The sequence below is a fragment of the Rhea pennata genome, chromosome 4 (genome assembly GCF_028389875.1).
Source record: "Rhea pennata isolate bPtePen1 chromosome 4, bPtePen1.pri, whole genome shotgun sequence".
NCBI classification, from domain to species: Eukaryota; Metazoa; Chordata; class Aves; order Rheiformes; family Rheidae; genus Rhea; species Rhea pennata.
Window position 1 is genome coordinate 25,093,046 of NC_084666.1, and position 16,992 is coordinate 25,110,037.

General features: G+C 34.6%; 1 protein-coding gene across 4 annotated transcripts in view; it reads right to left on the reverse strand.

Annotated features, from left to right (window-relative positions):
- Positions 1–16,992, reverse strand: part of PDS5A (PDS5 cohesin associated factor A) — a 77,509-nt gene that overhangs the window by 20,488 nt on the left and 40,029 nt on the right. For all 4 annotated transcript variants that reach the window (XM_062575469.1, XM_062575468.1, XM_062575471.1 and 1 more), the window contains exons 12-19: positions 12,018–12,169; positions 8,643–8,756; positions 7,113–7,194; positions 6,273–6,321; positions 6,012–6,151; positions 4,433–4,548; positions 3,654–3,759; positions 2,075–2,235 (exon numbers count right to left, since the gene is read on the reverse strand). In XM_062575469.1, coding sequence (XP_062431453.1) covers positions 2,075–2,235; positions 3,654–3,759; positions 4,433–4,548; positions 6,012–6,151; positions 6,273–6,321; positions 7,113–7,194; positions 8,643–8,756; positions 12,018–12,169 — 920 coding nt within the window. The remainder of the gene's footprint in view (positions 1–2,074; positions 2,236–3,653; positions 3,760–4,432; positions 4,549–6,011; positions 6,152–6,272; positions 6,322–7,112; positions 7,195–8,642; positions 8,757–12,017; positions 12,170–16,992) is intronic.

A 16,992-nucleotide genomic window follows, 5' to 3' on the forward strand; every position in this document is an offset into this window, starting at 1 on the left:
AGGGATCATCAAGTGAGAGACTAACTCTTGAGGTTTACTGTGCAACTCACTCAGCAACTGAGACAAGTAAATAAAACTGCCTAGAAATTGTCTGACACAAAAACATTTAAAAATTTCTAGTTTCTTGTAAAGCTCCATAGTAATACAGCATTCAGTATGCAGATTATTTAGCATCCAGTCTTCACTAAAATATTCTACATAATCAAAGGTAGCAACAAGAGATGGAAGAAAAGCCTGAAGGGTTGAAAGAATAAAATCTTTTTTTCCCCCCTCTCTCAAAAAAACACATAAACTCTGATTAAAAAAAAAATAGAAAAATGTTAACAATGTCTTGTGAGTATGTGAAGTAAGCACCAAAATGATGTGGAAGAGCTAACTATTTGAATGGCTCCACTCAAACCTGCTAAGATTCTACAAGTTAGATTAAATAAGAAACAAAACACCACAGAATTCAGTGAAACCTATAATCAAAATAAGCTTCAAAGTCTCATCTACAGCTTTAATAGTGTAAATACATCCACTTTGAAGGGCCTTTGCCAAGGGTAGATGCATCAGTCACAAAGCATATATCACACGTCAACTGACATACATCTGCAAAAGGCAGAACTTAATTTTGTTTAATATGTTCCACAGGTTCTGCTTGAGTATGGTGAGTGCTACCCTCTGACTAGAACCATTTGAAATCCCCTGTTCATGAACTCATGCACAAAACCGTTTCCCTTATGAGGATGAACTTGGGCTACTGGTGAAAAGCACGACTTCAAAGGACAGCAAGTAGTCTGCACATAGAAGCATTACTTGAAGCAAACAATCCTGCTGATTGTAATAGATCTTTTATTTATACTAGAGATTACTTAACATACAAAATCTGGAACATCTTGTCCAAATTTATTTACTTATCCTCAGTTTTTTTTTCAGTCATTGAAATACTGATTTATTTTTCGATTTCAGAACACTAACAAGCAATCTCAAATGTCTTGATGAGAACTACTGGATTATCAGCTTTTAGTAATGTTATTTGGTGCCTCTGACTTGCCTGCAAACCATGCAAAGGGCTAGACATCCATTCTGACATTACATTTGTAAGTTATTTGAGACTTGGCCAGACTATGCTTCAGCAATATCTGGCTGAGTAAAGAAACCAGAAAAAGCATCAGTAATATCAGCTCCTTTCACAGAAGATGATGCACTCTAACAATGCACAGTCTTGATGAAACTCTTGTAGCTTCTAGGAACTATACCGACAATTGGGAATGTTCAGCTTTTACTTCTCTTTACCCCTACAAATGTCTTAAAGCTGTCTTTCATGCGAACTTTTTTCTTCACCTAAAATCTGATTCAAAGCCATAAGAAATGCTGAGGTTATACCTTTGATTCACCCAGAACTTAAGGTGCATGCCAGTATGCATTTTGGCAGGTAGCGCATGAGATGGTATTTCCAATACACATGAACTTGAAACCTGCACCTTATGTTCTAGATTATTAGTTACCAAAAGACTGATCTTAAAGTTTTGGATTTCACCCACAAAGTCTTAAATAGTCTGTGAATACTTAGTAGATTATGCAGCTTTAATCAGCAGTTAAAGAGCAAACTGTATAAAAGATGAGTGATAGCCAATTATTCTTTGTTAGAAATTCATGCCTGCATTTGTAACTAGTTTCCAAACTTGTTCCACAACAGACAGAGTTCTTATCCTTCAGAGACTGTATTTTCATTCCTCAGAAAGATAGTAAAAATTGTGTGAAGGACAGATATGAGTAGAAACGACGCCAAGAAATTTTATCTTCACCATATTTTTGTTGTTGCTTACTTTGTAACCTGGGAAACAGGCTACACTCCATTGTTTAACATGTCTAGTATAAGGAGATTTTTAAGTATATAACATCTTCAATAAATACACAAAACTGTAGGAACAGTGTTTAAAAATGAGCAGACAGAAAAGTAGTGAAGGAACACAAAATGATGGAAGACATTTACAAGACTAGCAGGTAATTTTAGGGGTAACATATTGAATAAACTATCCAGAGGCAGCAGTTTACATATGAAAAGTAATATGCAAAGAAATACACTCACGATCTTATCTGTGGCAGGTCTGTTTCTATTTTGTGACCCGTGTTTCTGAAAATCTGTATGGCTGCCTCTGCTACCTTATCATCTTCCATCCTGAGGCACTGCAACAGAGACTCATAGGTCTCTGCAGAGTGGAACGAGGTAGGATGTGTAAAGGACAGAACCTGGAGATACATGTTAAAGCATGTATTTTATTCACAGAAAAATAAACAGAAAAACAAAAAGATGGCTGTTTGTGAGCATTAATATAAAAAAAATGTACACAAATATAATAGCATACAATAACATACACATCCACACATATATAACATAAATAGCTATTGCATATTCATATGAGATTATTACATTCAATACTTGCATTTTGGAGAAGGTGATATGTACATTTTCAAATAAATTTTTCTGTATCTGGTTCTTCAGGTCCTCCCTCTTCCAAGTATTTTATAAAACATTGCATTGTTTGACTATTTAAACATATGAACACTTATTCAAGAGTATTCATTTATATTTCAATCTACTTAGGAACATTTTTCAATTTAACTTAATTGAACTTAAATATTAATTTCTTCAGAATCTATAGTTCTTGAGCAGAAAAGAAATGAAGAAGCTTAAGGTATTGATAGAAACAAGGCATAAATTACTGCCATTTTAATCTAAAGCTAATGAAATCTAATATACTCTGTTAAATAGGTGAAATGTGTCAAATAAGAAACTAAGCATGCAGAGATTCCAGGCAGGGCAAAAGAGACAGAAATTTATCTCAAAGCAAAACTGTATTAAGTGTTGTAAAGTTCAGATAGCATAAGGAGAACGTGATATTTTGTATATTTTTGGATTCATCTCATCTGGATTTCTCATCTTGTGCATAATATGCATGTGCCTGTAAATACCTGTTTATGAAATAACATTTTCAAAGGTACCATGTCACAGATACAAAATCTTCAATTGTGGCAGCTTTATCTTTTGAGCAACATTAGCAAACAGACATTACTTCCATGTGTATTTCTTTAGAACTGCTTCTACCATACTGATGCCATTGCCAAACTTGGCATGATACGCCTCCATAAACTCCAGCTTATTCATTCGTACTTGAGAAAAGAGTCACCTTAATTATGTAACCTTCACCTCCATACTGTTCTTGATTTTATACTGCCCTCTTTGTAACATATTAAAACTAATATCGCATTTGTAAACTGTCAAAACCATCACAGAGGGAGAAAGAAGGATTTGAAGTATATGGAAATCTGCTAAGCCAGTCATTTCTCATTACCACTGAGAACGAAAGTTTGCTCTTTTGTTTGCTCTACATAAGTCAGCGCTTGAGCTTGTTTGCTTTTCTTCCAGTACCATACAGGCCTCAAATCATACCTCTAACTTCCCCGTTTCTCTTCCTCTCACTTTGCTTTGTACCTTCTTCTATACGACTTTCCTAAATAGAAATCACTTTCTGTTTTAATGTGCATACTGCACACTTTTTTCAAAACGTACTCCTTCCAAAAGTCAGTCTACTTCAAGATCCTCTCAGTCAATAATAATAAAAACTTTTTACTATTACAAAATATATAGCCACATTAATAAAGATTACCTTGAGAAGTTCAAGTCCTGCACGAATAGCAGTATCAGGACTTACACCCTCCTCTTCATCATCAGCTGTCCCCTCTATCGATTTATTCATCAGTTTTACTAGTGCACTAAAGTAAGAGATACAGAAAGAAAAAAAAATCCAAACAAATGAACCTGAGAACGTACAACGTTAAGGCTAGCAATATCAACAAGAGTATTTGGTTTTGACAATAAGTAAAGGAATGGTAATGGTCTATTGTTTTTATGAAGCTATTCTGTTACACTCCCTTTCTTCCAACTGAGCTCACTATGAAATTTAATTCCTTTTAAAAAAAGACACGTTGGCAGCATCCAGATCAATATGTATTTGCGTAAGTTTTAGTATATAATCAGGTTGCCAGACAAGTCTCACAGGAAATCCAAACATTAAACCTTCTCTTACTCAATCCCACAAAAACTAATTAACTCAGCTGTTACATGGAAGACTATGTGACAGTTAACTGTGTGAAAATTATGCTCGTTTTCACCTTCGTTTTCACCCACGAATAGCAATGTTACCAGGAATAACTTCGGTGTTTTTTAAATTATTTGCAGACTTAGCATTACAAAGAAGTAACAAAAATCAAATTTGGCTTTCCAGACTGTTTAAAATGAAGAAATTTGTGGAAAATGGTTTTTAAAAAATTATACCTACTGCTATGGCAGACTAATCTAAACCCTAAGAAAATCTTCTGTTGTTGTTATTGTTATTTAAATCATCTTTATAATCATTCATGAATTAGCATGATCTTCTGAACTTACCTAATGGCTTCTGAGTCAATATGTACAGGGGCAATTCTTTCCAAAAGAAATTTGACCATTTCCAAGAAAGGATTTGTTGGCTGCTTTGGATTTGCAAGTTTCCGGGCTATCTCCCTCTACAAGAACGTTAAGATTACAAGAATTACACTAATTTTAATTATTTCTTAAGCATCTCAAATAAGCAAAATATAGTCGGTTAACTATGGAGATTGTCTATACTGAAATGCATTTTAAGGGAGACTGCTATTAGCACCAAGCCTTTTTTAATCACATCATAGTGAAAGCAGGTAAGATTCTGAGAAGTATTTAAAGGTAAGATGTCTTTAGGCTTCTAGCTGGAGTTCTTCAGAGTTTCTTGAGTCATTGCAGACCAGATCCAAAACAGAACCAAGGGAGAGCTAAGTGCAATGTGAACAGAATTCAGATACCTAAGCTGACAAGAGCAGTCTGTGAATCTCCACGTAACTTTGCTGAATGCTTGAGTTAGCATAAAAACCAAAATGTTACAGTAAAAGCTACGCTACTATACACTACCTTGCCTATGACAGATGTTCAGGCCCCATGTCCTTGCCTATGAATGTTTTGGATCCAAAATCCATTTTTCCCCTCTGAAAACTGCAAACATACGTCAAGAATGCTAAATTCAGCTGCAAACCCAGCAGAAAGCGGTGAGTAAGGTATTTTTATTTTGAACAAAAGTCTAGAATCTCTCAAAGAAGTAGTTTCTTGAATTTCCTTTTCCTGAAGGGTTTGAACCTATAGACCTTAAAATCTAGGGGACTGTCCTGTCCTAACTATCATGCTAAAGTATCTTTAGGAAGATGAAAAAAGAAGTCTTCCTGTTGAAATTGCATGACCGTGTTCCCAAAGCCCAAAATTCACTATTTCAGAAGGAGAAAAAAAATCCATACATTAGTGGTTAGGACATAATTCTGAGGATCATTCTGTAATTTTGGTTCTTAGATGACTGTAGAACTGTCAGACAAAAAGCAAGAAGCCTTTGCTATTTTATACTCTCCATTTTAACATTATCCAATCAAATTGTTTGTTTTACTTTGGCAGCAAAATGAAAAAAAACTATGATTGTTGGCACAATCTGTAAACCTCTGAAAAACTCTAGTTAAATACTAAGGTCAGCGTCTTCATCAGTGATGTTTGATATCAGACTCCACGAGAGAGAGAGAGAGAGAGAGAGAGAGAGAGAGAAATATAAATAATATACACATGTTAGAATATTTGGCTTGCTGGTACTCAAAACAAGTTTCATCAGTGTGGGAAGGAATTTAGGAACCTCATAACAGAGGCTCTTGAAATAAAATCACAAATGAAATTAGAATTTTTAGACTTTATGTTTGATCCCTAATTCCAGGAAGCAAACCCCCAAACATTTTCTTAGAAAGTAAGATAATGATTATAGTTTATATTTTCAGCAATCCCTACAGGTTAACCAAAAAGTTCTTTTATAAAAATAGGAAATACATAAAATCACATTAATGTATTAAAAGAGACCTTTAACTCTGAACAATTACTTTAAGTACAAATACTAAAGGCATAAAAGTTTGCTTTTCCATTTCCTTACCACACAGATATCTGCCTGTTTACACGAACATGTAGGGCTAATTAAAAGTTCAAGCTGGGATCGAAGTTTCTCATCATCACCCAAAACCTGATTGAATTTCTTCACAAAATCTTGTGCTTTTCCAGGATCTGGAAGGTTTTCTACATGATTAAACACAATGCAAAGGTAAGATAAACTTGCCACTTTAGTATGTCAACATTCATAGAAATACAATTTCCAGGAATGCTGTAGTAACAGTTTACAGAACTTATTAACACTCACTTGCTATGGTCATCAGCTTTCCAAACATGGCAGCACTGTTTGCTTCTGACTGAGAACAGCAGCAAAAGCAAAAAGAAAAAAAGATTAGTGACACTTCCTTTAGAACATACATTTTTAAGCTGATCTGTCAGTTCTTCTGCAGCAGTTTGTTTTACTCTGGAATCTGGCTTTTTATGACTTTGCCTTAAGAATAAACAGTAGAATAGTATAATAGTAACATTAGCAGTTGGTACATACAAAAAAAAGGGGAAGATCTTACAATATCGAAGAATTGCAAAAATTCACTAACAGATGATAAATCAAAATCTGTTGTCTGTGCTGTTGGAAAAAGATCTCAGAAACCCCCCAAACAAACAAAACAAAAAACCAAGACAACCCCCAACCAACTGCACGCTTTCATTTAAAGTTTCTGCCAGTTTGAAGATATGCTTACAAGCAATGTTCGAGTACAAATACTTGAAAACTTCTGTTGCTTTATGTTACACCCTATTTCACTTGAAAATATCAAAATACATTACAAAATGAGAACTAAGAAAAGCCTATCAAAAAAAAATCCCCCAACCTCTGCAGGTTTTTTTTTTTTTTTTTTTTTTTTTTAACTTCTTTCACAATTACTCACTGTTAACATAAAAACATGGTAATCAAAAGGAGCCTCAAAACTGTAATCATTACTGAATTACTGAAAGCAACTTTACTTAACAAAAATGCAATATTGTCTACAAGTAAAAAAAAAAAAAAGAAAGAAATAAAAGAAATCAATAAACAAATAATATAGTACAAAATAGGTAAAATAGTGCAACAGGTCTATAGGATAAAGTATTAATATTTTCAAAACCGTACAGTGGGTTGCTTATGCAAGTCTAATAATTCTCGTACGTGACTCCTTAGCATGTTCTGGCACTTCCACATCTCATTCAGTGCTCTGTAAAAGTGTAAAACCAGAAACAAAAGCTTACTGATTTGTACGTCACAAGAATATGCTGGATATATTAGTAAAATAATAATAATAATAAATAATAATAATTTATTTACAAGTATAGCATGTAGTAGGGACAAACAAAACCTACCAAGTATTAAAAATAACACAATCCTAAACAAGGCAGAACAATTTTTTTTCTTAGATAAAAAAAGAACTGTAAATCCAGAGCATTTCTATAAATTTTAAATGCTTCCACAAAATTTATATTCATGATGTAACAAACAGCCTGGTCCATTATCTTAGCAGAGTTTTACAATTTCTGTGAAGTCTTCAAGGGAACATTTTATTTTATTAAAAAAAAAAAAAAAAAGTTTTTAGCATCTCTAAAGTTGCACTTCTGAAGCCAAATACCTGTCCATCTACTCTACCATCTGAACTAATCCTTTAATCACTCTTCTGCCAAATATTATTTCCTTTAGACTAAAACAGTAACTCTAAAAGCATAGTCTACAAAAGATACTAATGCGCATGAGTCAATTCAGTCATATCGAATACAAAGTCCTAAGAGTACAGTATTTTGTACATGTTTTCATGTGCAATCTACAATAAACATATTTCTTTTGCACACGTATTTCATATATGGCAGGACACCCAAAATATGCCTTACAACTCCCTAGTTACCTCAAAAACATTTTCTGTACAACAACCAGATCACTGTCAGACAGAATTCAGTTACGGATACCTCTATCACGGATCCTAGCATTGAGCAAATCTAGAAGTCATCACTTGGGCGCTTCTAACTCTGCCTGGACTTAGCCAAGAATATCATGTGCAAATCCAAATGGGCCCCTGAACACAAATGCTGAACAGATAATGTTTATAATGCAAAAAAATAACTGTCATGCTTTAAACTCTTGAAAAATGTAAATTCAGCCAGCAAACTGACCTTTGCTTATTGCTGAAACACATTTCCTTACTCATTAAATTTCAATTCCTGCAATGGTATATTTTGATTAAAATTTTCTGTATCAGTTTAATTTTGATATAAAATCCAATGAAAACAATGCAGATAAACAGAACCCTAAAATCACTCTCTCCTCAAATATTGAGGTATCTTGTTGTCCAATGGTTGAGTAAAGTCAGTATCTAAAAATTTATACAGCTGAAGGAAATATTTTGAGATACTTGCAAATAACACTTACTATAAATAACCTTATTTAAATCTTAATAATACAAGCGAGATCTAAGTAAGTTCTGTGAATAATGGAGTAACTGTGCATTGTAAGTGGTAATTTAGGGAATTAATTCATTACAAGCAAATGAAGTTCCAAAAGCAGATGAACTAAAAGTTCGTAAATGGTTAGACTAGAACCAAATCTTTGACAGACTATATAGATATTAGAAAAGGCTGAAGGAGAGATAAATATTTGCTAAATATCAACCATACTCACTTGACAGCATTTGGATCCAAGCTAGCATACAAATAGTACAAGCACTTCATTCTCTCTTCAGTTTCCAAATTGTGCGGGACAAGATACTGAGCAAAGATTTTCTCTACTAGTAATCTGCAGCAAAAGAAGAAATAAAATCTCTACATTTCCAAAAGCACCAATATATTTTAGATAAGCGGGAGGAATAAGATATATCAGAATTTACTGAAACTAGATTTTTCAGCAGAGAAGAAAAAGAAAGTAATGGTCTTTCTCTCAATTGTAAAAATCCCTTCCAGTGTTGGTAGAAAGATTAGCAAGAACCGCTTCTTAAGAGCTCTTCTATGCCCTTTTATTTCCTCCTCAGAGAGGGTGTAATTATTTTATTTGTCACCATCCAAATTCTCCTTTTTCTTCAGGCTTTGAGAAGCTCTCATACACAAGAAAAAGGGACATAGCAAGAAAACAACTTCAGGGTGAGAAAAAGTAAAAATCTTAAGTATCATAAAAGGGAAATTTAAAATAAAATTGCAACACTTGAGAAAAATCAAAACATTTGAAACTAATGATATTCAGTACCATTTAGTGCTGAAAATAAGCACTAAAAAGGTAGAGACCAAGAAACACTAAAACATATGCAACTAAAGGAGAAAAGGGGGGAAAAATAACAAGCTAGCAGAGAAATTTGATTTTTTTTCTCTTTTTTAAAAAAATAAACCACAAGAATACATATTTTTACATAAAATATAAAAACATGAACTAAATAATGATTGTACAGTCCATCTAACAAAAAAGCCCTGAAAGAACATTCAGACTTTAATTTATAGCAAGAGCTGTTCACAATTTAATATTGACGGACAGATACTTTGTGTGCTTGAATTTCCAGACTTTGTTTATAAAGATTCCTACTAAAGTACCCTGGGAGTGCCTTCTACCCTCTCTATGCAAGGCAAAGCAGGTCAAAAGCACCTTATCTCTGATCAGAGAAACTCCAAGGGACATGATGCCAAGGCAGAAGAACAAAAGGATGGTCATGAATATGAATATAACTATCTTAAGACAACTTGTTTTCCTCCCTTTAAATGTGCATTTTACTACAGATGACTCCTGAAACTAAACTGCTTTGGGGATCTTTGAACCTCAGGAGACTCCATCACCACTGTGCTCACTGTAGTAGGAGATCAGAGGCATCAAAATCATCTAACTTACTAATTTATGAACATGGCTTTAGCCCATATATTTTCCAGAAATGCTGCCAGTATAAATGAGAGAGTGCATCATGCCTCCCTGTTCCCTGTAGGTTAGGGTAAGAATTTACGAACAGGTAATATTTTTCCTGTGGGGAAAGCCACTAAATGTTCATTGCTGGCTAGTGTATCACCAGCAGGTAACAGGGCAGTGTTCAGGATGTGGTTATCTCACATCATTCTCTGTGCAGTTGTTCATGCAAAGCATGAAGAATCTCAGGGGGAAAAGCTGACAAGTAGTTTTTATGGCTGCAAGTTCTGTCTTAACTGCACATGCACATCAATAGTCGACTAACAGCAAAAACATTAATGATAGGGTTAAGTATATTTAGATAAGATCTGTTCTACTCCACTTTATGCATGCATACAGTACTGCGTGATACTGTGCTCTTATCCTTTGAGAGAACTAGTGCTATTGCATGCACACAATGGAAACACTCCAAGGCTGACAGCTGTTCACTGTTACTTTTTATCCTCATCCCCCACCCTGGAAGAAAAACTGGCCAAGTTTTGCTTATTCTGATGTATGTGCGCGTCTTTAAGGATTGGATGGACTGAATCTTAGAGATAAGAGCATTTATATAGCTCTTTAGGTGCTAAAGTGCTAACTGCCTAATTCTAACAATGATAAAGTTATTTGACATAATGCATTTATTCCTCCACTGTAAGATGAAGAAAACAACCCAACAACACGACTGAACAAGAACTTCATTATCACCTTAAAAAGCAATAGAATTCATATTAAAATTCAGGGTCCTAAACTAGAGGAACAATAAAAGAAAAAAAAAATCAAGTCTCTGATCTTTCAGTGTGGGCATGCAAAAAAACAGTATGATATCAGTGGTTACTCATGAAAAGACTGGTTTAAATGGCTTAACCAGACCCTGTCAGAGAAAGAAACTCAGCTTTGATGACACAGTCTTTCCTTGAAAGTTCTTGGCTCATTTCCTTTGCACTGTTCTGCATTTTCAGTGAGCAGGAATATTAAAAACATCTGCTACAGTCACTATAAAACTTAGACTCATTCTCTGTTATCAGCTTGTGTGCTGAATGAGACATGAACACGCTAGAAAAACCATGCGTGACAATACAGTTGGAAGCATATTTGATGCATATACATATTTAGAATTAGCTTTCTATAAATTAGGTGGGAATTTCATAATTTGTCAGCATTTGATTCTTCAGCCTCGACAGTCTTTCAGTACAACTTTTGTGTACACAATTTCATAAATCTTTCTTTTTTCTTTTTTTTTTCCTAAGAAAGATGAATAAATACATAACTGTGGCCTAGATATGATCAGCAATATGAACAAGGTGAGTCTTCACCTCTGCAGCAGTGTGATGTTATCCGAAAGAATTAACTTTAGCCCAGATTAGCCCATATGGACTAGTAGCTAAGACTACGCAACAGATTGAAGTAGCATGCTATTTAGGCAAGATGCTAAGAAATACTATGAGAAATAGCTGAATTCTGGGTAGTCCATATTAAAAATTTAGGCTGGAATTTCATCTTTGTGTGATCTCATAGCTTGGCTTTCCTTGTGAAAGACAAAGAATTAACAGCAAGAGCTGAAAACTATGACCTTCTAAAACCTTGGCCAAAAGACTTTTGTCTAAGCCTAAGGGTAGTTCAAAAATTTAAGGGAGGGAAAACAGGGAAGACATGACAACAGTGGAGATATTTCTATTGCTTTCATTCTATCTGAAGAGTCAAGTTCTAGGAGGCACAGCAAAATGAGATACTGTGGTAGCGCACCACATTCACAGAACATTGATAAATTTTAACATGCAAACCTCTAGATAGTATTAAGGAAATAAGAAACAAGCATACCAAAAACAAAATTTGATAATTCTCTTTTATGCAGTAGTTAGTTAATAACAATTTAGCATCATAACAGATCTAGTTCTAGCAGTATATAGAATGAATAAATGAATAGATAATGTAACCATCCTGAAGATCTTAATACATGTCTTAATGATTATTAATCAAATATATCATACTTAAAGCTACAAAAATATGTGATATAAGGACATCACCATAATACCTTTCACATTTCAATGTTTTCATTTATTTAATTTTTTATTTTTCATTTTCAGAATATCTCTTATCACTACACAATTAAAATTATGAAGGTTTATGTTGACTCACTTGTCATCAATGCTATTTTGATAATATATGTGCAAAAGTTTATCCTTTATCCAGCTCACTTTCTCTGCAGCATCTTTTCCAGCCTCGGCATGAAGGCAGTACTTCTTGTATAGCTGGGCAAGACCCATCATAGCTTCTTTTCTCACTCGCCACTTAAGGAGGAAGAAATGAAAGGAGGTAAGTGAGTAGTTTTGGTAAGTAAACATCAACCATACAAAAATACAGTAAAGATGTAGAAAAGAGAAAGACAAAATGGCCATATTCTGACCTCCTAAGTGTAGACATTGCAAAAGCTGAAAAATGCATTTTAGAATCTCTAAATTAGTATTTGTAAAGCTTAAATAAGGCGTTTCTCCTCTCTACTATATACAGTAAGTGGTATCTCTACAGAGGAACTAGTACTCCCCTATGCTGAGCAAGGAAAAGCTTGGAGCAGGTCAGTTTAAAATTTAAGTACAGTTTAACATGTATGTCTGCACAAGATTCTTCTTAAGTTAGAATCTGGAACACTGGTATCTATTCTGAGAGAGGCACCAACCAGAGATGGCAACTTTCTTTTTGTCCACCGACTTATAGTTAGCACAATGGTCTAGACATCGGATTTTGGTCTAAAGCCTAGCTTAGCTTGTCAGGACTTGAACTCTTAGGCCACTCTCCAGGAGAAGTGGGAGACATCCCTTTTGCTGAAGCCTTGAAGACTCCACTCCAAGACTGCAGACAGAAAAGAAAAGCAGGATAATGCCCGACTCTGCAGCCTTTATACATGGAGCTCCTACGTTCTCATCCTTGCTTCTGGCAGGGTCACATATTTTACCCACTAGTCTAAACAGGAAATGTCCCCAAATTAAACATATGTTAACAGACAGGTTTCTTAATCTCTCAAACTGATTTGAGGAAGAAATCATACTAGAATAGATCAAGGATTCATTTAGAGACAGAATAGTGTCTTCAGCTGAACAATTCTCACAGAAAGCCTCAGAGGAAACTTGTTTTCCCTCACCATCCAAGAGAAATGCACGGAATTCAGACTGCAAGGGAGACTGTCTTCCATATACAGCTAGATATGAACTTAGCCTTGATCTCCAAGCACTGACAAAGCTCAAAATATTTAACCCTATCAAATATGAAGGTAGACACTATTACTTACATTGTGTAATTTCATAAGTCTTATTAAACTGAGGACTTGTTTTAGTAATACAAGCCCTACACCTGCTGCTTACTACTTGCATTGGGTAAAATTCACTGCAAGGAACCCTCTTAAATTCTGTTGTTTTCATCATATTATTTTCAGATAGCATGACTAAAAATGTTAGTATTTAATATAGGTAAACATGACTATACGATGAAACTATCTTAACTAAAATCACTGTAGACTAGAGACCCTTATCCTGAAATGTGCAGTCTAAAAGTGGATGGGAGCGGGGGGGGGGGGGGGGGGGGGAATCTTGTAGACAGCATGGCTCTGTATCAGCACAATAGTCTGCCTAAACACTGCTAGCTGCTGGAGTGAGGTATAACATCACAAAAAAACAGAAAAAACAAATTGTGTTAGGCTATATATTCCTTAAATAATTAAAAAGCACAAGTAACAAGGCAAGATAGTAATGGATTTGATAGTGCAGAGCATGACACTTCATTTCACATTCAGCTATACTTTTCTAATGTACAACTATTACTTCATCACATCTACATGACACAGAAAGGATAGCAAAGCTATTGTCAGAAGACAAGGAAGGATTAGAAAAAGTGATTCTAGAAAATTTAAGCCTAAAATGAAAGCTGGGTACTTAACAAGGAGAGCTATGAAAGGAAGTCTGGGTTGCTGACAGATTTCCAAATCACTGGAACTGCTATAGATGGGACAAGCCATGAGGATGCAGAAAGACAGTTTCACACAGAACATGGGAGATCCTGGACAGCACCCTCAGGGAATGCTTAGATATACCACAGAACCAGTCCCAAAAGAGGAAACAGATAGAAAAAAGAATAAGGTGCTATAGAAAATTAAAGTTTGAAGAGCAGACAGTAAGGTAAGAGATGAAGATGAATGAAAATAAAGGGGAAAGGAATAATCATACCAATAAAGATAACCTTAAAAAGTACTATTTTGATTTAGGTAACAAAAGAATTCTGATGATCTTAGACAAAGCCTTTTTCAGTTAATTTGCATAATTAAATTCCTTCGCTAAAGACTAGTGCTGGGTTAAAAAAACCTGTTATCTAAAGCTCAATATAATCCCTTCTCTGTCAGAATAGCTAATCTCTTACTTTCCACAGAGTCAGGAATATAGAAGTCCTAAAATCTTCCTCCTTCAGTGGGTGAAAAAGCACAACTTTTTACACACACAGAGAAGGAAGAGTTAAAAGTAATACATGCAAGAGGATGATGAAAGACAAATAGAAGAATGGGAATCTGTTCCTTCAGTTTCTCAGTCTACAGCTTCTCCCTTCACATCTTCATGTCGATGACATAAAAGTCTGTTCTCATAAATGGACAAGGTCTCTAGACCACAAGGGTTGTTTAGGGAAACAGGAACATAAGTCAGCTTTCAAAAGCTGTCCTATAATTTTTATGTTCTAGATGCTATTCCAACTTAATAGAAATGTACCTGAATCATCTTTGCTACACCCTTCTGGTAAGTTGGCAAGAGCTTCAGAGAGAAGAACTCACTTAATAAATTAAAAACTTTTTTTTTTTTAAATCTCCTAGAAATAACTAAAATGATCTGAGTCAATGAAGACTCTGGAAAAACTCTAGGGATAGTGCTCCAAAGAAAAATTCTTATCAAAGACTGTATTCCATTTTGGAAAACATCTGTTCACAGAGTTACTTTTCCAACAGCAGAAATAAAGATGGATTTGAAAACTCTAGTTTTTGTTTATTTGTTTGAAATAGCTGTAATCATTGCACAAATGCCGATACAGACCAAGCCTATTAAGGATATTTTTTTAAAACTGCAGTACTGTCTTTCAGCCATAAACTTTTGCCCTAAGAAAGTCAATAGTCTTCTTTCACTAACACTGTGTCCTTTACTAACACTATGTTGATTAAAATATGGCCAGCAGAAAAATTACATTGCATAAGTGGTGTAACAGTTTGTATGCCTTAAACTTAAGGTGTTCTAGATTTCACATTGTTTTATAAAGGAAAAAGACAGGTTAAATTAGTGCGTTAAAACCATCAGTGTTTTATTTCAGCATCTGACAAATATTCTTTTTATTGTAAAATCTATACTCATTTGACATATGACTGCAGGCGCAATAAAAATTAGATGAAGTCAAACTGATGAAGACACAACACATACAAGTTTGCAATAGATTTATCAAAGGGGAATCCGACTACAAGAGGTAAATACAGTTGGCAGAAGATCAAGTCCTTAAAAAACAGAAGAATAATTGCATAATGTACTATAAGTCTGGTATTGAGAAAGTCTGATATAGAAATTAGGAGGAAGTTACAATAAAGTATCAGCGTTGCTCTCCCAATTTGAAAAAAAAATCCTTAAAAGAATTAAAATAATGAAGGTTTACAGCTGCCTGATATTCACTATAATGCAATTTAATTGTATTTTCAAAAGCATACTACAGTCTTAAAGCCTACCTCAAATTGCTAAGTACTCTCTGTAGTCGTTTCTAGTGAATCCTCAATTTTCATTTTTCCTCAGGATAGAGTTTCATTAAAGGTATCTCTAGAGATTTTTATAATAGAAACGTCACTTACAGGTGAAATCATTCTTTGCTGATGAACTTCCAAAAAGGTACCTGACCTCCAACCACACAATCTATCATTAAACCTATGGCTGATGGGGAATCACAAAATCAAACATACTAGGAGCATTAATGAGTACCACAATGGGTTTAAGGCTGTATGAACTGAAAAATCCTGCCACTCTAAAAACAAGCATTACAGCTGTACTACTGACCCCTTGCCACAGACGGTGACATGCTAAAGGAGAAAGAGATACTATGTAGAATATGCAGCAGCAATCATTCCATTCTGATGAGGTGAAAATCCTGGTGGGAAGTGATGGTTACTAACAAAAAACTAACAATTTTTAGATACCGTAAATGACTTATTTTGGGTTGTTTGGTTAATCGCTCAAAGAAGAAAGTGGTCTTAATCACTTCTGACCACCTGTGTGAGGTCAACCCCCGGGACAACTAATTGAAGTGCCACTTTGTGAACATAACCTGACAAAAATCAGCTTTTCTGTACGTATGAAGACAAAACCTTTTTTTCAAAATCTGCTATAGCAGCATTCTAATTTAAAAAGGCAAGCAACATCAAAAGGATAAAGTTATTTAAAAAAGAATTAAAGAGGCTACCTAGAATGGTGTGGTTCACAGAAAAGTTACTTCCTATCAAAAAGGAACAAAAAAATCAATGTGGTTACACAGTGAAGTCTGCTATTAAAACATCATGTTCCAAAAAGTATAGAACCACGACCAAAATAGTTTGAACAGTAAAGAATATAAACTCTGGCAAGTAGAATATGAATCTTTGAAATCCTTGATAAAGCATGCAAATAATCTGAGAACCAAATTACTGAAGGCATACTAATTAAACACTTTTACCAAAGACTCTTGAATCAGGGAGTCTTCTCAGACTGCTTGTAGGGCGGATAGACAGCCAACATTTATTCTATGGAAAAGTCCGAGGAGGTTTCTTAAATTTAAGTGTCATTAAAAGATGTTATAGCATGAATCAATAAAATGAACAGTAACAGAATCATTAAGAGCAAATGACTTCTTAAGACCATCCATTACTTCTACAGGAATTCAGAAATGATGCATCAAATACAACTATTCTATTATTGTGATCTGTCACATACTGTTTATGAAACCAAAAGGAATAAAAAGTAGCAAAAGTGAAACTAATTTTTTTTAAAGGGGGTTCAAGAGGAATGGAGTACTGTACATCAGAATATCTGCCTTTGAATGAGCAAAGAGGCTGAAAGAAAACAACAACAACAAG